Source organism: Sturnus vulgaris, chromosome 16 (assembly GCF_052056855.1).
Source record: "Sturnus vulgaris isolate bStuVul1 chromosome 16, bStuVul1.hap1, whole genome shotgun sequence".
NCBI classification, from domain to species: Eukaryota; Metazoa; Chordata; class Aves; order Passeriformes; family Sturnidae; genus Sturnus; species Sturnus vulgaris.
In genome coordinates, this window is record NC_142258.1 from 6,832,914 (window position 1) to 6,854,800 (window position 21,887).

General features: G+C 39.4%; 2 protein-coding genes across 2 annotated transcripts in view; both read right to left on the reverse strand.

Moving 5' to 3' along the window:
- Nucleotides 1-619: 619 nt before the first annotated feature.
- Nucleotides 620-2,170, reverse strand: BHLHA15 (basic helix-loop-helix family member a15). The gene has a single exon (XM_014869687.2). The coding sequence runs from the start codon at nucleotides 2,021-2,023 to the stop codon at nucleotides 1,523-1,525; it is 501 nt and encodes a 166-aa protein (XP_014725173.2). The 5' UTR covers nucleotides 2,024-2,170; the 3' UTR covers nucleotides 620-1,522.
- A 3,258-nt stretch (nucleotides 2,171-5,428) lies between these two features.
- LMTK2 (lemur tail kinase 2) overlaps nucleotides 5,429-21,887 on the reverse strand; it is a 41,451-nt gene continuing 24,992 nt past the window's right edge. Inside the window, exons 7-14 of the mRNA XM_014891868.2 lie at nucleotides 21,314-21,447; nucleotides 18,155-18,239; nucleotides 17,433-17,554; nucleotides 15,809-15,958; nucleotides 12,670-15,571; nucleotides 11,196-11,331; nucleotides 10,546-10,794; nucleotides 5,429-9,416 (exon numbers count right to left, since the gene is read on the reverse strand). Of these exons, the coding sequence (XP_014747354.2) occupies nucleotides 9,388-9,416; nucleotides 10,546-10,794; nucleotides 11,196-11,331; nucleotides 12,670-15,571; nucleotides 15,809-15,958; nucleotides 17,433-17,554; nucleotides 18,155-18,239; nucleotides 21,314-21,447 (3,807 nt within the window). The 3' untranslated portion in view covers nucleotides 5,429-9,387. The remainder of the gene's footprint in view (nucleotides 9,417-10,545; nucleotides 10,795-11,195; nucleotides 11,332-12,669; nucleotides 15,572-15,808; nucleotides 15,959-17,432; nucleotides 17,555-18,154; nucleotides 18,240-21,313; nucleotides 21,448-21,887) is intronic.

Sequence of the window (21,887 nt, forward strand, 5' to 3'; positions counted from 1 at the left end):
GTAAGATCCAGCACTGTAATGACAAATCTCTAAGAGACTCTGCAATTCTTTCATTAACACTTGAGTACGAGAAGGGCTTCACCACATTTATTTTAATGTGATAACAGTTCAACAACTAAGAAAATTCCAGTTGAGGCAGGATCCAAATGTTTTCTCCAGTAAGGCAACCACATGTATCAACTATTGTGTTGTTATACATCATAGCTATAGATTGCTGTGGTGGAGAAAGAAAATTCACATCCCCTACCAGCCTGAGTGGGAAACCTCACCTTTCACTACAAACACATTCAAGACTGCACAGTGCAGCACAATCCTTTTGTGATGGATCAGGAAAAGGACCACGGCACAAACCATTATCAATCCTAGTGATGCATGAGAGCCAAATGTTTCCTGTGCCATCACAGCACAGAGCAGCAGCCTCCTGTTCCACGGGGCATGTGGGGAGGGGGAGCTGTGACACACGGACTCCATGGGCACCACACTTCCAACTGAGGCCACTCCTCAGGTAGAGGTGCCCCAGTATGAAAATACCTGGAAGAGGAAATGAGAGTTCCTCACTGACATAAAACTTTTTACCACAGAAAGGTATGGGGGAGGGGGAAAAAAGAGCTCATTTTCCTTTTTGAAGAGTTTCTGCTTCATTTATTGTTTTATAGTATCAGAATCTAACATTAACCCAGAAAGTACCTGATCACATCACAGGCTTCATTAACAAATAATTTAAACCGGCCAGAGCATTGTCTAACTTAAGACTATACTAAAGCGTTTTTATCGTCTTGGCAAAAGTAAGTAATTTGTCCCTTATTTATTATTTGTATTACAACAGCACCCAGACACCCACTAAAGAAAATCTCCATGAGGCCAGATGCTCTGGAAACACAGATCAGAACTGTCCTTACTCTAAAGAGCTTACAATCTAAGAAAGCTTTGCAGATGTTTGCATCAACAGATATTTTTACGCCTTGCAAGGTTCAATATTACCAGGGCAGATCCAAAGAAATTAAATATCAAGATAAATATTCAGATTTGGTGACCAATTTCCCATATGTGCTGCTTCAGTCACCAAGTCAGCCAAATGCTGTCATCAATTTTAATCTTTTCTTTAGCATGGTAGATGAGTCATTGAAAGGCTGGTGAACAGAGCTACAGCCAAGATTCTCAACAAACTCCAAGGACTCAGGTGACACAGACTTTAAAGGCTCAACTCGCTCTAGTCCAGGTAGGATAACTTTCAGAAGTTACTAAATCACTATTTTCAAGTCAACTCCGGTGTTACAGGATAGGTTTCCAGACCCCAGCACACCACAAACACATTCACTGTGCTCTGAAAAGTTCTGAGAGTTCAAGGCAGTTTTTAAACGTGCCGTATAGAGTGGTACCTGTTTGTCTTTTTAAAGGAAAAAAAATGAGAGACTGGAGGCAAAAATAATCTCTAAACCTCTAGGTAATGGCATGTATTATGTAAGAAGGAAAAACAATGACAGTAGTAGCTGGCAGTTGGTTTTTGGCTGAAGTGATGAATCTATGTGGAATATTTCTGTAGAGGTTCCTCATGGTCATCCTCTCCATGCTGCTGTTGACAATGCTGGTACAATTTGGATCCCCAGGCTCCCCCCATTCCTTCTACTGCTGGAATGTGTCCATTGGACATATTGAGTATAATGGAGGTCAAGGATTTAATGTAATTTTTGGCCAGCGTGAGAGTCTCTATTTTGGAGAGTTTGTTCTCGGCTCTGACGTGAGGGATCACCTCGCGCAGGGCCTGGAAGGCGTTGTTGAGCTTGTGCATTCTCTGCCTCTCGCGCTCGTTGCTTTCCAGCCTCCTCAGCAGCCTGTCCTTACTGCTCCAAGGACACTTGGCTCTGGCTGTGGGGATCTTGCTGCTGTCCTTGTTCCCCCCATTCCTCCTTTCTTTGCGTCGCACACATTTCACCAGTTCCTTTTTTCTCATTGCTGGCTCTTCGGAAAATGCTTCTTTGTCAACAGTTTGCCTTTGTTTCTTTCCTTTGGTTCTAGTCTTCATGTTTTGTTGGATGGACTGGTATTAATTATCAATGTGCTGTAAAAACATAACACCAATATTCAGCTGGGAGGAGAACTTGCAGAGGGAGCAGAGGGCAAGTGAATGGAACCAGTGAAACAAAGATGCAATGAATCACCTACTGATGAAAAACAGATGCCTCTACTTTCTTAGAAAGAGGCCTCAAAGCAGAGAGATTTTTCCTTTATCATTGTACATAAGAGACAATGGTCTCCAAGTCGATTCAGTCTTTCTGTTGAAAAGTAAACCTCAACTCAAAATATGCAGAATACAGCAGTCAGTCAGGTTTGATAACACATCACCTCTGTTTTATCTGTTATGCTGCTGTTGTCTCCCAGCTCCTCACTACCCCATGTTGTAATAAAGCCATGCACCACTTCAATGTACATATGCTGGCTTAAGGGGGTATTAGACCCTCAGGCTCTTATTCAAATTAATTTCTTCTTGAACTCCTGGTAATTGGTTTTTGTAGGCACAGGTTTCCGCTGTGAGAGGAGTCCACTAGAGGGAAACATGGCACACTCTCAGGGAGAAGCTCGGAGCCAGCCACGTGTTTTCAGCTGCAGCATTTCTGTGTTCTGGGCTAGTCCCCACCACACACACACACACACACACACAAAAAGCACTTCCCTTTTCCAACAACAGTCCAATAATGGCAGGTCTTAATTGCAGTTAATTCACCAGGAGCAGAGCAGGCTATTTTCCACGTTACCCAAAAGACACAGCAATGTTCCTTCCTCTGCATTAGATGACAGCACTAATATTTTACCCCTCTCAGCCCATATTCTTTGCCCACACTACAGCTGAAGACAACAGCACCACAGCAAGCCCGCCTCTAACATCAACCATCAGTGTTACTAAGAGACATTCCTCAAATATGTTCTTTTCAGTCTTCCAGTTCATGTAGTCATAAACAGCTTTGGTCTAAACAAAATTACTTTATGCCAATATTATTGTGTAGGAGCAGTTTGAGAGTTGGTGAGCCAATAAAAAATGAAGGAAAAAGAAGAAGAAAAAACCTAGCCCCAGATGTGAGACTGTCCCAGTACAAGACATCAACCTTAGCTGGAGCAGGTGGTGGCAGGTCATGGCTGTGCTGTGGTAAACATCACCTCCTGTCTCGTTTCTCATTTCTTTAAAGCCATGTTCAGCTGCTGGGCTTGCACAGTGACTCAGTTCTATGCCTGTGAGGACATCCTGGCCATCCCCAGGTTCCTTACTACCAAAGGGGCAACTTTACCAAACAGCACAGGAATTCACAAAGCATCTAGGCGATGACAGCTGAATGGGAGCATCAAGCAGCTTGTGTTGTGGGAGCCTAAAAATGCTGGAGACACACAGGTATCTTCAGAAAGGAGTTCCAAAGACAAGCACTGGATTTGTTCTGGACCCTTTGTGTAACTCACTTGGCAGAAAAGGCACAGCTACAGGACAGCACAGAGGAGAGGGAGCTTCCCTGCCCAAGCACAAGCAGCACTGCTGGGGAGTGCTGCTGTTTGGAAGAAAACAGCCCACAGGACTTGGTGAAGAAGGGGTTCATGGAGGCAGCCAGACGAGAAAGTTGGAAGAAGATCCAAGAGAGAGCAAGCTTCAGCAAACTGGGAGGGCAAAGTAGTTTTTAAAACTGCAGGCTGGGCAAAAGCAAATGCGGTATCATGGGATAACAAAGTGCCTAGCTGGCAGGTTTGCTCTCAGACTGCCACCACTGTAACCAGGAAAAGCAACCTTAGAGAGCCCCAGCTCAGCTGCTGGGAGTCCCAGGAAGGTGGTATGAGAGTGTGCACGGAGAAGATTGTGGGGGCATCAGAAGCAACAGACTGGAGTGGTGAAGAGAAACCTGAGAGAGAGCAGCCAAATACCAACGCATTTAACACCCTCTGCAGCCATCTACCAGGGCTGGCACCCGTCTTCTGTGACTTACCACTCCACCCGCTGCTGAGAAGGTGCCTGTGACCAAAGGGGCAACGCGGCAGAGACCCAGGGGAAGCCAGGAACAGCAGCAAGGACTGTGGGGGCAACGGGGAGGCAACACTGCGTGTCCTCTGAGCGAGCCAGGCGGTGTCGGCAGGAGCCTGCGAGGGGCCCAGGCCCTGCCCTGGCCCGAGCAGCCCCGGGCAGGCGCTGCCCGAGCCCCGCAGGCAGAGGCAGCCGCAGGGGCCGGCGCTGCCCCGGACACGTCGCTTTAGCGGCGGGGGCGGGCCCGGCGGGCGGGAGCTCCGGTCCCTCAGCGGCCGGGAACCCACGGGAAGGCACCTGCACACCCAACCGAGGGGACCCGCTCCAGGCTCCCGCCCGTGCTCGGGGTGGGCACAGGGCTCGCGGTGACACGGGGGACACGGGCACGGGGAGGCAGAACCGGCGGCACCGCAGCAGCGCGGCTGTCACTGACACTGAGCCACGCGCGGGCCCAGCGCCTCCTGCAGCAGCTGGAGCGTCCCCGGCTGGAGGAGGACAAAGTCTGTCTCAGCTCTGTCCTCCAAAGTTGTCACAGCACCTGTGTGACACGGGCCCACGGACACAGCACTGCCATCTCTTTGAGAACCTGCTGCTCATATAGTTTGCAAGTTCTCAAATTCTTTGATAATACCTTCTATATAAGGTGACCAATTTAGTGCCATGGGATCTTTCGCATCTGTTCTCATTAATGACCACTGCCTTGGTCAAATTTCAGCCCAGTAGTTATATTTTACCTAATGAAGTTAAGTCATCTTGATATCAGTTTCTCATTCCCAGGTCACAACAGGTGGCAGCACTCAACGGCTGCCATGTGAGGCGGGGGCTTCCACAAGAGCCTCCATCAACACTGCCAGGGCTGCCCTGGGAGACCCCACCCCTCCCGGAGCGCAGGGAAATCCAGCGCTCTCCTCCTGCCTCTCCCAGTGCCCAGCCTGCAGCAGCCTCAGCCGCTCACCAAAGCGGCTCCCAGTACACGCCAGTACTGCAGCTCTTTACCTGGTGACTTTTGGTCCATTCAGCACATGCACTTAGACTGAAAAAATTCAAGCAAGTCCTCTAGGAAGACATTCAATGAACACTGAGAAAACATCATTAATCTGTTTTCTGAATTTATAAATTTAAAAATCCCCATTCTTCCTTCAGATCTTTAATTCTATGATTAAAAGCAAAATTCAGTATTCAAAATTACACTCTTGCTGTTTTAATTATTGCTTCTCTACTGACTGTGTACACACTTTACCTGAAATTTGCACAAGGGTGATGATACTGGAAGAATTTAAAGGTGACTACACTATTTAGCGTGGACTCATCTGCTGGGACTGTGGCTTTGAGCTTTTGGAACTTTCTCAACCTCAGGAGACTAATAAATATATCTTACAGTGGTACTACACTGCTGCCATCTGTTTAAAAATGAACAAACAGACAAAGAGATTATAAATATATAACTGTATTTTATTTTTAATATTAAATATTTTTAAATTACAAGCAGTTTCTTGAATCACACTATGCATGATAATCAATATACAGTAGAAATTACAATTTAAAAATGTACACAATTTAAAGACATTTTGACCTGAAATTTCATTAACTATGATATATTGCCATAAACCTCATACCTGTATTAAATTACAATAGGAAAACCTCATACCTATGATTTTGTTACATAGTTTCTCATTTACAAATAGAATTGAACATTATATATACACACACATCAGTACCATTTATCATTTAAGTTACACCTACATCTGTGCAAGTTCAAACAATTTCATAAACAAAACTAACTGTAAGTCATATTCAAGTTTCTGAAAAACAGGCTGCTGGTATTACAAATACTTATTTTCAATAAGTTTATATGATGTTTGACTCTCCTCTAGATTTCTTCCCATCCTGTACCAAAAACATTAACATGTATGACTTAAAGCTGAAGTAATTTTTTGAAGTAACTCCATTCTTATTTAAGGCTATTTCTTATAAGGCTAATGTACTTAGATTCCACCTTTCACCAACTCAACACAAATAGCCAAGTCACTGACACCTAACAATGCTGACATTTTAGGATAGTGCTTAATCATAAAAAAAGTCTTTCTACCAACCAGCCTCCTCATGAAAGATTGAGTAATACATAAAAATCTGCTAAAAATACTGATAAAAAGAATGAGGCTTAAATGGCTTTCATTAGTGCATCAGCAAGGATGTGAAACAACAGTTAAATCTGCTCATTTCCATAAATGGCAATTTCCATAAATGCAGTTCTACACAGTGTATCTGCAGCTGGGGCATTTGGGAGAGTACAGGTGCTCCCACTGAAACTGGACACTTGTTGCTCTCTTGGCTTCTCACTGCAGATGCTAATGTTCAAATAAACTACTTTAGGTGGGAAAAATCAGATTTTTTAAATCACTTTAGTAGCCAAATTGAGACAATGCCTTCATTATTCAAACAATCCAAGTATTCTACTAGAGAAGGAATTAAGCTGTAATCAGTCCTCATAATAAACCATTGAAAATAGATACATGTACTTCTAAAACGGAGACCAGGCTTAAGTAGCTAGTGCAAGAAATTACATAGAGTGTAATGAATGATTTGGAACAAATCCCCTCATTATAATGTAACATGTTGGAATTACTAATTCACTTTCATTGTGCCACTTGACTGCCAGGCAAATATTTAAGTATTGCTAGTAGTTGATCAGATCTTGAAGTATCATTTTTTTACCCCAAAAGATAGCTTATATTATTGCAATCCAGCCTACTAGATTACTGAAATTAAAATTCATGTTTAAGTGATCTGAGTTAACTTTAAATATGTATTTCTCTTCATTGTACAGCTAAAAAGGACATTACCTTGCTTAATATCATACACATCTACTTTTGGAAAAAATGCTCCTTTGGCAATTCAGTAGCATTGAGTCCATTTGGACAAAGGAGTAAACTTTCACTTCTGGTGTAAGATTTTCTTTAAACCCAGGTAAAGAATAAAATTCTTAGATTTCCATCAAACAAAGGAAATTTGTGATGTGCAAGATACAAACATCTGATTTTCCAGAATCACAAGAAACAAAATGCACAACCAAATCACAACATTACGGAGCATAAGCTTTTATTCAACCCAGGACTATTTTTAAAATCAAATGATTCAAAATTAAGGCTGAACTCCAGGGTCTGACAGGTTTTTCACCACGTAAGGCAGACAAGCCCACATGTTCTTTGCAGACCATTATGGAGTTTCATTCTTACTATGGTGAGAATTAAAGACAGTTGAGATACCCTAAATCTAGCTGTATCAAGGAGTTTAATGTTGAAATTGTGGAATTTCCAAGCAACAGTTTGTGCACAAGGTCTGTTACCAACATTTAAAAGTATTTTCAGTAGCGCACAGCTTCCTTAAACCCTCTACAGTATATACTGTAAGCCTGTATTAAGAACTACTTGACTTTGCCTTTTAAATAATGTTTTGGGAAAGGTCCATAAGAAAATTCAGTTCCTCACTTCATACTGAAGAACAGTTCTGACTAACTCTGAACCTGAGTGCCTCATCAAAAAGATATCTCAATTCATTGGCAACTTCAAACAATGTGATAACTAAATCATTCCCTTTTAATCAGTATGGAAGCCATTCTGGTTTAAGGGCTAAATAATGTTGGAAAAAAAGCAGTTAACATATTCCTGTCATTTTTAAAACATACCTAAAAATAAAAATTAACACAGAGGTATACAAAAAAAGAAATCACACATCTGAAAATATCTAGTCCTCCCATCTCCATATGATGAAAATTCTGTGGTGACTGGATCTGGACACAGAGCACTTGGACCACCATTATCTCAAGCCCTGCCAAAACAGCCACTAAAATACAAAGTACTTTCATATTTCAGTGCATTTGTATTTTAGTATAGGTAAACAAATATAAAGCCAGGTAAACTGTTCCTATCAGTGTTTCCTACAGCTCTGAACTTCATAAGGCATTCCAAGAAGTCAGGGATTTGTTTCTCAACTGAACTCACTTTGGAGTAATAATTAAGGATATCTTTTTCTGAGCAGTTTAGAGGATTAAATCAGCTAAATGCATGGTAGAGCAGGAAGGTTAAGCCCTCATACTGTCTTCCCTTCCCCACAGGCTTCAGAGCAAACCTATTGTACTGCAGCCTTTGTCCAAGATGCATTTCAAGATGGACCATGGAGCTCTGCAGACATCTTGAAATGGATCTGGCCCTATAACAGGTGCAAAACTGGGCATTAACCATTAATCAAAATCTGAATTGTCACAACATCACCGAGAGGTAGATTTACTACAGGCCTCTGAATGGAGCCCCGATCTGCAGTCAGCAGCAGAGTGAGCTTCAAAATTCACAGAATGTGCAACTGAAGGGCCAAGTGTACCCAAATCCAGTCTATTGAAATTAGTCTTTTTATAAGATTTACAAATTCCAGAGTTTTGTACAGCCAATTTTTCCTCTTCTTTCTCCAAGGCAGAAATTGTAGTAAAAAGTGGAAGGCCCTTAATTGTGATATAGTCAGATGCTATTACAGTTTAAGCAGTCAGTAGGATCATACATAGGAATTGAGACAGTATCTCTTTCATCTAAAAATTCCAGAGTATATCATATATTCTTTTCCAGTTTCCTATAAAACATAAACACTAACAACCATTCTATAACCATTATCATTTTAGAAATGGTACTGAATATAAGATTTCAGCAAGTCTAACATAATACTCAGAATTTATGTATGCTTTACAAGTACCGTGCATAGCAAAGGCTACAAAAAGGACAAATTAAACTGGATAACTGGGCCAATTCAACTTGTCTTATTTTCCTTGAAAGATTTAAGATTTTGATTCTGTACATCATCAGGAAATAAAGGAAGAATAATCCATAGTGCAATTGTAATAAGCAAAGTAATATGTAGTGATATCTTTTTGAATAAATATGGCTCACTACTGATCAACTATCATTCATACAGTTCCATCAACACAGCCACCTGTTGCACAGGACAGTTATACACAATTCTACAACAGGTGTATGTTCAAATAGATAATGAACTACATGGAAAAATATAAAAAGAATATTATACAATCTCATACATAAACCAGACTGTAGTGTAATTGCTTTACTTGTTTAAGTTATCTGAAAAATACTTCAAGTACTTGAAAACAGCGGCAGAATCGTCTTTCAATGAAAAGCAAAATTGCACTGATTTAAAAATACATTACAAAGTTAAATACACATTCAAATTAATGTCCTGATTTAACATTGCTTTCAGTGTTTACTTCCATTTCTCAGTACTTCTTGATTACCTGTGTTACTCCAGGAGGATCCAGAGTTTAGATAAAGAAGTTTCAAACACAAAGTCTATGTGTTTTATGTATGGAGTCCGAGCAAGTTTAAATTGATTTAATCTTTTTCTCCATCTTCACTGCTTCCTGTTAGTAGAGGAAAGATCATAAGATACAGTGAGATTCTTCTGCATAACCCTCACTTCTTTGTAAGACTCTTGCTAGAACTTGGCATTCTGCTGTTTTGCCATTCCAAGTTTTGGTTAATTTTTCCCTGTACTTTCATCTACTGCAAACATTTGGTTCATTTATTCATACACATCTGCTTCAATCACACAGTTCAATGTCACTTTCTTAGGACACATAAGGCAACACAGGATCTCCAAAATATTCTGTCTTATCTGTAAGTTACTAAGCAGCAAAGATTATCTAATCAATAAGCACAATACAAGAACAATACAGCTCTATATAAAACTGATTACCTATTTATAGACATTGACCATTAGCAAGGCTCTGCAATCAGCAATGTTTATTTTTAATAATGCAATGTGTTATCAAGATTAACAATATGCCAAACTGATTCAAGTGTGCTTATTTTTGCTCCTCTTAACCCTCAGAACTGTATCAAAGGTTAAAAAAGTTTTTGGTTTCTGACAAGGTGGCTTGATAATAAACACTGCTAATACTCAATATTGCTCTAAATGGATTGTTTTGCTCTCCTAACAAAAGCTATCCTATTCACAGCTCTAGAAAACATGCTGCTATTCTCAAGAGAATGTCAAGAATGCAATGTCTAAAAAGCAATATGAAAAACTAAACTGTAAAATAAGCTTACACAATAATAGCAGAAACATTATGTTCCTGGCATCCTCATCCTGTGCAATGAAAACACAATTGTGACTTAAGACAGGGTGATAACCAGAATTAATAACTGCCATAGTGTGGCAGATGCAACAGCAGTGCTTCAGGAATGCAGAGGTTCCATTTATACAAATACAGCACTGGGGTTTTTAACACAAAAACTGAGAGCTTGTCCTGTAAATGTTCCATAGGTTGTTCAATCACAATTTTGTACCAACTTGGACACAAATAATCTCAATCTCCATGGAAAACAATGTCTTAAGTGAAACACAAGACCAGACAAACTTTTATAGTGTTAAAAATGTATGTCTACATTTGGTATTTAAATAGAACAAGACTTGTTTTATCTGTTACTTTTATCTTTACATAACAGTTTTAATTTGTATCTTTAAATTATTCTAACTAAATCACTTACCTCCTTGCTCTATATCTGAATCTGTAAGATGTGTAAGAGAAAAGCTTGCCATGTTTGCAGGAGAGATGGAGAATCTGGAATAAGGGGATGAATGTGACCAGTTCTGATCAAGAGTCCGGGAAGGTGGAGGTGGAGAGAAGTACTTTGATGGCTGAAGGGGTGCTTTAGAACCAATGAGACTGTTAGCTGCCTTGGATATAAAGGATGGCTCTGGAGAAGAGAAGTCATCATCCCACTCAAAACCCCCACCTTGGGGAGGAAAAAAAAAAAAGAAGAAAAAAGCAGCATTACTGTAATGTCATGTAAGGTCACCCAGAGTTGTAGAAGTAGACTGGAGGATTGCATTAACTCCAAACAAAACCTGTAGCCCTGAGCAGGGTTCTAGCCCAGGGAGTCCCAAAGATTTGTCACTCAGTTTGTCTGCCTCTCAGGCAACCCTGGACACATCAATATATAAATAACCAGCATCACATCCCAGCTTTGCTCCTCAGGAACAAAGCAGCCTGAGCCCAGCTGCATTGTCTAGGATGCAAAATTGAAGCCAACATGGTCCAGTGAACTTGCAGATCACATACAGTTTAATGACTCCTCATAAAAGGCTCTGCATAAAACAGTCTCAGCCCCTGCTGTGTATAAAGATATTCATGTACCTTCTTCATCTGTTGAGCTTTCTGAATTTGCAAATCTGTTTAAGTAACCAGGACTGGAAGATGGAACAGGAGAGCTGCCAGCACCTTCCCCATTCACGTCTATCCCACGACTTCCCAGCTCCTTCGTTGGTGTCTCCTAAGGCAAACAAAGTCATTTATTTGACTCTTTTTTGTCTCTGTGACTTCCGATGCCAGCACCCACAAATACACTCCCCCATGCTGCCATCAAGTCAAATGTGGAATTAAAAGGTGTGTAAACTGTTACAACAACACAACAAGACTGAGTTACAGATTAGCCCATGCACATACTTCTAAAGAAAGCTGCATCAAATCTATGCTAAAATGCATGCAGGAAATGACTATTTAAATATTATTTACTATATAAAATGGTTTCATATTTCTAGGAACAAAGCTAAAATACCTTCCAATTAAAAACAGTTCCCATATCAGCTTAACATGGGTAGGGTTTTTTTTCCCTCTTTAATAAAGCCTTATCCCAACATTTATTTTTTTTTAAATCCCCTAATCATGTTCAGGATAAAAAGACAGACTTTGTACAGCCGGTATTGGAATCAACTAACATTTTATCAGTTATTGTAATAAAGAGTTCAACAAGTAAGAGCAGTTTAAACACAGCTGATTTTTTACTTCCCCTCTGACAAAAGGATTACTATTCTACAGGCTGGCTAAACACAAATAAATCACCTATTTTTTTCTATTCCAAAACACAGTTAACTCTAATATTTATGTGCGTCATCATAAGCAACACTTCCCAAGCTTGACAATGTTACTGTTCTTTTAAACTCACTGGACTAGTTTAGTTGCCATAAAGCTAAAATACAATCCCCTCTGTATCCAGTTACAGAAGTTAAAAATTGATAAAGCTGATAGGGAAACAAAAGTAACCTTGAATTTTATAAGCAGATCACTGTGTCACTGAACACGAATCCCACAGGATTAATAAAAATTAGCATTACCATCTAAATACTGCTCTCACCTTTGATTATGATCTTAGATAAATTTACCTTAGTGCTAACTAACATAAGATTGAGAGTTCAGTTTCAGTTTGAGTTTTGGGGGGTTTTTTGTTTAATTATTGGCTTACATACAGTCAAGGGTCCAACAGCAATGGAGATTCAGGATTTGGCAACCAAAGCAAAACCCTCCTTCAGAGATGAATGCTGCTATTCTACCAGCAGCACAAAACTGCATCTACCCAAGTCACAAAGTTCTTTTTTCTTTATATATAAATATTATTCTTTTACATATATATATATATATTCTTATATAGCCTTAATATATGAAGAAAAAATAACCCACATCATGAACGAGCTGTAACCCTGCCAAAACAAGAAAGGGACTTTTGCAACAGGGTTTTCCCAAACATTAAGCAATTTATTCAATTACTCCTTGTTCAAAGAAAAAAAAAGGCAAGCCAACAAAACCTTTACTTAGTAATTAAAAAGAAGAGTACCTGATCAAACAAATAGACTGTCACATCATCAAAGAACGTTACAGCCTTTTTCTCATCTTTCCAAAGTTCAGGCCTTTCGTTAAGAGGTTTTGGAAGTTTCAACAAGCTTCTCAAGCGTCTTCCATCATCTTTGTCAGTAACTATCTCAGGTACTTGATGAACAGTTTCATCTTCACTGTCAGAACTCAGACTATGCATATGAAAAGTCCTCATGTCATCCTCAGAATCACTGTTTTCATCTTCCTCATCTGCATCATCACCATCTTCTAAATCAAGCATTCCAGACACGCTGAGTTTGCCGAGGTATTTTCCTTCAATATCTGGTTCTTTCAGTTTTTGTCCTTCCATGTGATAGAAGGACTTCTCACTGTTACTCAGATCTAAAGCCATGTTGTGCACAGGCTTTAAGTCTCTGTGTGAAAGGAGTTCTGAAGTGTTAGTGCCAACACAAGAGACACTTTTATGGGAAGTCTCAGATAGTTGTATTTCATCCCTCAGGTTACCTTCCATCACTATTTCCAGAGAAGTCAGAGTTGCCTCAGCCCACTCATCAGGACAGCCCTGCATCCTTTCATCCATCTCTTGGATCTCTAAATTGTGGTTTAGTTCCAGTTTCGAGTTTTGATTATCATCACCCTGGTAATTCCTCACATCACACGTTTGCTGTCTCTCTTCAAAACCACAAACCTCTTCAGTGTGATTCTCTCCTCTGTTGGAGGAAACACACACAGCCTCTCTGGACAGATTTACAGACTCTTCTGTTTTTTTATCTGGCTCAGAATCATTATCAGAAAAATAGGCTGAGTCTCTGTAAGAGTTTTGATTTCCACTCAGAAAAACCACTGGGGTTATTTCAAAATTGCTGTTCACTGCATCCAGACAAGCTGCTGCTTCTGACACAATGATGACTGGATTAGAAGGCAAAGCACTGACACTGTTCTCACTCACGACACACAGAGCAGTATCCACACTGGAAGCATCCTCAACAGGGACATGGGAAGTCCATTCTGGAGATTCCAGGTTTTCTGTTTCATAGCCACTGTCAGCAGGTTTATCTGGTGGTAAAAGTTTCTGAGGACTTTGAGCCTGTAAAGATTCTAAAACTTCATTTACATCTAAAGAATCCAAAGAATCAGGTGTCTCTAATGTTTGTTCTACAGTCTGTATAGGAGATGGGCTATCTTCCAAAAGACTATCCTGACTTGTACAATCTGAAGCAGCAACAGAGATTGAGGTCACTTCTTCTGGAACATTCTTACAGTTCTCAAAATGATTTGCTGTTTCTTGTATTTCCTCCAATAAACATTCTTTTTTTTTTAGTATGGGAGAACTATCTTGCAAGTTTCTTTTCCTATCTTCCTGATCACTACATTTTTCTCTTTTAAAAGTTATTTCATCAGACTTGAAAAGCATTTCCTGTTTTATCTGTGCATCACACTCATTTGTTTCAACAGCAACACTGTAAGATGGACTGTTTCCAACATTATTATTTTTGGCATGATAAGATAGCTCTTCTTGACAGAGAACATCAGTGTTACAGGACATGACTTCATTCACTTCTACATTTAGAAATTTCCCCTCATCCCTCAAAATAGGAAGATTTGCACAGTTATCACATGAATTATATGCTGTGGGAGGACTAGAGGATGCCTGCATCTCTACAGGAGTCTGAGACTGGGAACTGGGATCTTTATTCATTGTCACTGGGTTAAAATTTTCATCTTTCACTGTTCTAAGACTCTCATGTATTAAAGAAAAGACCTGTGCATTTTCAGCCAGCACAGGCTCAGGCTCTACAGAGTTTCTTTTTGAGGTTTCTAATATACTTTTTAGAACATCATCTGAGTTTTGCCCAAAATCACTGCTGGTTTTGTTAGGCAATAACCCTGTTAATAAGTTTTTCTCTTGAAGAAATAAGAAGTTATCAGAAAGTTCTTCCAAAGTTACCAGGTCTGACTGGTTAGAGATATTTTCACATAAGGAAACCGTTTCATTTTCAGAAGCATGCCTAGAATGCTCCTTCTCAGAACAGCCTACTGCCTTTCTAGCATCTGTGTTTGAGTTCAAAACAGCTGGTTTAACGTCTTTAGGAGAATCATCAGCAAACCCAAGCATTTTTCTTTTTGTCAGTTCTTCTGATCTCTCAATGTCATTAAATATACTCTGAAAAGGACTTTCTGGACTACCAGTAGCAGGCAAAAATTCCTCTTTAGGATCTGTATTATAGTGGAAGAAGTCCCCATCGGTACTAGACTCTTCAACATCAAGATCCCTGAGAACCGTGAAATGAGAACTTTTTTCTTGTACAGCTTCTTGATGATCAACTTCTGTTGTTAATACAACTGATTGGTTATCAAAATTCATGTTGCAGCCACTTCCTTTTTCCTCCAACTGGATATAGTAGTCATTTCCAACAGAAAGTTTGTGTGCATCAAACACAGGTAACACCCCAGGGACAGCAAGTGATGCCTCTTGACCACTTCCATCCTGTGCTCCTGGCCCTTGCTCTGAAAGTGACCTCTCAAAAACCTCCACTGGATAGAAAATACTTGTGTAGGTCATGGCTTCATCAGGATTCACATGTCCACATTCATCAAAGTGATCGTGTTTAGCTGCCTCCCAGATGTATTCAAAGCTCAAACCATGGCTTGTTTCAGTTACAGTCAGAACTTCCTCCAGCTCATGGCCAAGTCTATCTCCTGTGAAGTGATCCAAGATTGGGAATGCAGAATTACTTGCTTCTCTATTTGAGGTGTTTGGTTTCAGAGCATTCCACTGCTGCTCAAAATCAATCTCTGAGTCCCTTTGGCTTTGCATGCGGAGGTAAGTTAAAAGTCTGTGCACTTCTTCTGCTGTCGGTCTCTTTTCTGGAGGCAGCCAACAGAACTGCAGAACTTCATACCTATACAAATAAAAACATGCTTCAATAGGTTTCACAGTGAAAAGGAATTTAAAGAATTCAGATACCTAACAAGCCTCAGAGTACCAGTATCACTGTCAGGAACTTCTATCTCTAGCAAGTCCTTTTACTCCCTTTGCTGAGTTGCCATGTAGCAATTTCAATGAATTTAAGAGAACTGAGTCATTTGAGAAACTTCTTCAGCAGCTTTAAGAATAAATAGAAACATTCAAGGTTTACCATCTGTCAGAGTATGGCTGCTCCAGACGTGGCTTGAAGGGCTTAACCTGCTTCTCCTTGATGACATGGGTTAGGACTTCCCTGTCAGAGAAGTCTGAGTAAGGCCGAGCACCATTCTCAAACAGCTCCCACAGTGTCACACCCAGGGACCTGCAGAAGAGCAGGAAATGTCAGGGCATTCACAGATCTATTTCAGAGTGGCTTTTCTAAGAAAGCATAAGCAAAGCATAACTGGCAAGAAGAAATAAATACTACTCTCCATTGTCTCTAGAATAACTTCAGAACATGTTAATTCATTCAGAATGCTAAAAGCCTGAAGAATAAAGTGCTTGAAGGCAATAACAATGAAGGCAACAAAATATAGAAGGTCTCAAATTATTTGATCATGGGGAAAACCCCCACATATAATAAAATATAATATTTTCAACAATTTAAAAATAAAAAATACAGGGATTTTTTTTAATATGGTGTATAGAAATGAGATTAAAAAACCTTTCAGTTAGTGCAACAGAAGAGAAAAAGCTTTCATGAGAAATTGCATTTATAGGTCAAACTGCTAGAAAAGTCATCCTTGCTCCAGAGTTCACAGAATTCCTTAATGTCAAGCTGCAGTGGTCAAAAGCTGCCTCTGCTCAGTGCTGCATCTGTACTATATCCAACACTAATCACATTTTCACTGATTACAGTCAATGCTAATCTTCAGGGAATCCTTCTGTGCTCAAAATGCCAAGTAACTGACTCTCATGTAGAATAATTTAGATTGGAAGGGGTGTCTGGAATCATCTAGTCCAAACCTGTTCAAAGCAGCTCTTGATAAGAGGCACTGAAATACAAGTTGGAAACCTTAAGACCCTGGCTGCTTGTAGTCCAGATGAACAGTATGAGCTGAGGAAGCCTCCTTGGAGGATGGAAGCAAATTAGTTTTTACATTTTATATTCAAATTTTATGGAAATTTACTATTTCTATACACCCCACTTGCTTTCTGCAACCTTACTTTTAAAACACCAAACAAAGTCTAGTTTACTATTTAATATCCTTCAAATATAAAGCAGGAATTAACTACAATATTTTCAGAAACGTTAGCCTAATCCACAGTTTCCATTATCCAAATTTCCTGGGGCTTGAGAACTGAAGTGGAACTTGGCAATTTCAAAAAGGTTCATCTTCAAGAGTTTACCAGCCATTGTCTACCAGCTCTTTGGCAGCAGAAACCATCAGTTAATTGCTGCTCTCAAATGCTGCAGCAAGAACACAGCATTTTAATTAAAATGCCATTGTTCTACCAATTGAACTTCATCAGGCTCTAGTGGGATCAACTTTTTATGTCACTCACAGCTACTTATTCTTGGAAAATTCATTTACCATTTCATTCCTTTGTAAACATCTGAAGGTATTTTTATTAATATAAACATCTATTATTCTGCTAAGCATTTTTGTTTGCTCCAACTCTCTCTCAGATTTCTATGCATCTTTCCAAAGCAGGATATAGTTTCAGGTTTACAGAGATAAACCCACTGTACATCTGATGCATCAGGCTAATTTAAATATAATTTCCTCTTTCATGTAACATTCCAAAATATGTTCACAAATCTCTCATTGAAATTTTTTAAGTCTTCTACATACCATATGTTACTGTATTTATTTTGCTCTGCTGATAACAGTCTGTCTTGAAAACTTGTTACTAACTCAGGTGCAGTCCATCGTAGAGGAACAAGTTTCTTCTCATCTGTCTCAATATAATCTTCCTAAATTATTGATCAAAATGAAGAAAAGAATAAAACAAAAAGGCTGAATATGCATTGGATCAACTTCCAGACAGTGACAGTCCCTTCCTTAATGTTTTTGTGTGATGCCTATATAAAAAATTAGAATTAAAATAAAATAAACCCATTTTCCCCAAGTAGCAGAGAATAATACTATGGAGGAAAGTCACTGCATAGCAGAAACTTAAATGCCAATTTCTTGTTTAAGGTCTGGTACTTATAAAATGTTTTAATTAATATCCTTAACTTTTCACTTTCTTGATATACTTTAACATTTTGAATATTCTTTCAAATGTGCCCCTAAAACACATTAAAATTAGTTTGTTCATATTGTAGGACTACTGTAAATAGGGCCAAAAAAGAGTAGATTTAGCAGAAGATTCCCAGAACATAAACTCTACTCATCTCTATAAAGGTACCTATACTGGTACATGACCTTGCTACAGTTATTTGCCAGTAATACTTTGAAAGTTTTCACTACTCAAATAAAGGACAATCTAGTATCAGTTTACAACTTTCAAGCCTGCTTGCTGTAACTTGGCCCCTGAATTAAAAAAGTGGTCCCTGACAAGATGAACTCACCTTATACCTACTGAATCCTATACCGTAATCTCCTACTTTGACATTTAAATCCGATGTCAGGAAGCAATTCCGTAAGGCCAAGTCACTGCAAATGCAAACAAACAAACAGTGAGACAAACCAGGTCTTCAATGCAAATTCAGACAAATGGGTTAACAGAAGTGACAATTCTTACAACAGTCAGGTCATAGCTCAAAGAAAACTATTTTAAAAAATTTAGAATCTAAAAATCAAGGATTTATGCAGAGTTGCAGGTTACAGTTGCAAGTAACGGGAGCAGACCAGCAACATAAAAACAGTGCTAAAGATTCAGCATCCACTCTAGATACACTTCAGCAATCCTCTGTGCATGAGCTGCAGGCTGATCCCACAGACCTCAATCCTGCTGAAGGCTGAGTGCAAGGAAGGTGTGCTCCTGGAGCTCCTGCAGCTCCCTTCCTGATCCTCTTCTGAGGAATTAAACCAGTCCATGCACTCCAAAAGACCAACTCATATGTAGTGCAAACCCAGGCACAGGGAGAGTAATTTCTGAAGTGCAGTTGTGATCTAAACCAAACAATAAGATAGCTTTCTTGTTGTTTACATTTTTATTAAGTTTTAGAACCTGCACACGCCAGCAATTGATTCCATATCTCACTGAAATACTGCTGCCACTACAGCTCTATACAAACACTCATCGCTTCCAGAAAAAACAAACACTGGAAGGGTTTCTCCTTAGAGAGGACTTATTGGACAAGATTTCTTTTGTGGCCAAAAGGTTGTGATTTCCCTTGGGCACTCCCACTGCTTCAAAGGAGAATCAGTTTAGAGCCAGAGCTAAGCAGACTCTGCAATCTGGAATCCAAAGAAAACTAAACACAGTGACAAGGCAATCACATTTAAAGATTTCATACAAAAACCCTAGGCTATTATGCTGCCCTGTATAAAAAAGTTCAAGCTGCAGTCACTTCTCTAGAAGCAGTGGTGTAGACTCTTAAGCATTCAAACTCCACACTGCATTCACATGCAATTATTTCATTCTGCTCACAATCCTCTCATGGAGATTACGTGGGCTGTTCACATGCTACAGTGATGTCACTCCTCTTCACACCTATCACTGCATGGCTTGCATTTTAATTCTCATAAGCAAAATCTATCAGCAATTCAGATTCGGTTTAAATAATAATTTATAATATGATACTGAGCAACCAGTAATATCTTGCATCTACTATTTAGTTCCTTAAGTAACAAACACATACATTACACATGAACCAGAACTACAGTCTTTGAAAAAGACCAACTCAAAAAGTAATGTATTTCATAGAAGTCCTCCAATAAACAAATCACAAAGCTCTTTAAAAGACACATAATTTGCTTCTAGTTTCTACCATAAACCAGACCACATACACTCATGAAACAGCAGTGCTGCTGTAATAACACAAAGAAGCAGTTTTAGGAAACTCATCATGCAAACTCAGAAATTTATGCAAGTTTAATGAACCTGGAACTGTGGCTGCGACAGCAAAGAGCTCAGCAGACTAATTGCTCAAATATTTCACAGTTTCACAGAGGGAACCAGGAAATTAAGTGCCCTGGAAGAACTCTACCTTTGCTTCTGTTGGCTTAAAACAAGTCTCTGAAGTACAAATGGTCTGAAAGCCACAGCTTGTCTGCTACAAAGAAAGATGATGTTTTCCTTTCCAGAGCCATTGAACTACACAGGTCAGAAACACATCTATAACCTTCAAGTATGTCCCAGATTGTTTTATACTATTTAAATAAATATCCTGGAAGAGAAAAATTGTTGGCTGCTTGAATTTACCACTAACAACAAAATCACTGATGCTGGAGCTTTACCACTTACTCTGACAGCATCAGGATAGTGTTGCTAGAAGTAAACATTACAATGAGAATCTTGCAGATCCACAGATTAATTATTTACCAAGTTTATCTGTATTTCACTGAAAATGTACTGTTAAATTTAATATCTACAAAGCCATGCTGCTGCAAGACAAGAAACTGATCCCTCCATTAGACAGGTACAACTGGTTCAAGTCATTTGAAATTGTTACATGGGTTAAAAGAAGAGCTCTGTCCATCAGCCATCAGCTGAGTCCAGGCTTTGGGGTTTTTCAGGGTTTTGCTGCTGTTTTAAACCCTGCACCTTTTAAGACTTAGGTTTGAGAGTTTATTTCTCCTTGAACACAAGGTCTCTGGCTTCCCTAAGCAGCAAGATGTGCATTGATAAGCTCCAACACAAGCTCCTGACTTGCTGAAAGTGTGATGAAGTGCTGGTTCTACAGCAGAGAACAGACTAAGCAACTGTCTTGTGGTACCCAAGGTTTCACCAGGTAATCCACATTTGGAGAACAAGTACTCTTTAATATTTTATTCATTTTAGAGGTTAATTACTTCCAGATCCTTAGCACCTTTACATTTACAGCAAAAAAAAAAAAAATTGTCTTTTTCTAGGCAACTTGTTTCATGAATAAATTTTCCCTGCCTTTTGCAACTACTGCCATTCTTTCTGTATTGGCTACATTAATTTTAATTTAAAATAATTTTATTTCTTAAAAAGAAACCTAGCATTTCCCCCAATGGGAACAAGATTCTTTTCCTAGCATGATTACTGTGAAATCTGACTACCTCCTTTCAGTGAAGATTTAAAGGTTACATGAACAACAATTCATTGAGAGAATATCCCTTTCAGTCAGATTTTCCCTCTAAACTCAGCTTCCTCCTTACTGCATTAAAAAGGAGGGGTTTTTTCCGTTTTTAGTAGCACAGGTAACATTACCAAAGAGAAGTTCTAAATTTCTACAATCTAATAAAAATTCACAGCAGGTAAGATTCATTCTAACTGAATTTTAACATCCCTCCCTCCACAATAAACAAAATTCATTTAACTTGGCCATGAATTAATCAAACAACTACATGTGGACTGGCTTGGCAGCAGGCTGTGTTCTATGGGCTGCAAACCCAAAGAGCAGGTGATCAGCTTTCAGGCAGGTGGAGCTGGAATACCACACCACTGCAGCTCAATTAGCAGCTTCATTAGCATCACACCTTCATGCCTCAGGCTATTTCACATGTGGAGTCTTCAGTACCCCTGGATTTTAATGAAAATACCCAGATGAATTTGGGAGTGCATCTTGACTGAGTGCCATTTCTCTGGAGCCCACCTGTGCACAAAGTTGTGTTTGTGCATCACAGCGAGGCCAGCAGCGATCTCACACGCCATCCTCTGGAGCAGCATTATCTGAGACTCTCCTTTAATGTGCTCCTGCTCATTGCAGATATAAGTTTTCAGGTCACCCTGTAAAAGAAGTTGAAGATATTTATCAGCCTTATATGTTGGTTGAATCAAAAAAAATTATTTTTAATAAAGATCCAACTGACCACAACACTTATTCACCACATCTATGCTCAATAAAATAAAGCTCCTCAAGTTTCCAGTCTCCATAAATGATCTTTAAAAAGTCATCTAAGGCATATAGTGTTGTTCTTAAGGGTTTTTAATCTAATAATTTAGTAATTAACATCCTAGATCAGATTGCCACATATAACCTGTCATGCATTAGCAATTTCCATTAAAAAAACCAGTTTGATAATCCTCTGCATTCAAATGAGATGAGTTTTCAAGAGCTCCAAATCAGCAAAGCTCTCTGTCTGGAATTTGTAAGGGGCTGGAAGGGAGAGACTAGAGAAGAGAGTTTCAGACATTGCCAGTTCATCAGAGCTTTCTATATAAAAAGT

Bases quoted from the DNA above. Each gene is read 5' to 3' on its own strand.
- BHLHA15 (XM_014869687.2), bottom strand. From the start codon at position 2,023: ATGAAGACTAGAACCAAAGGAAAGAAACAAAGGCAAACTGTTGACAAA.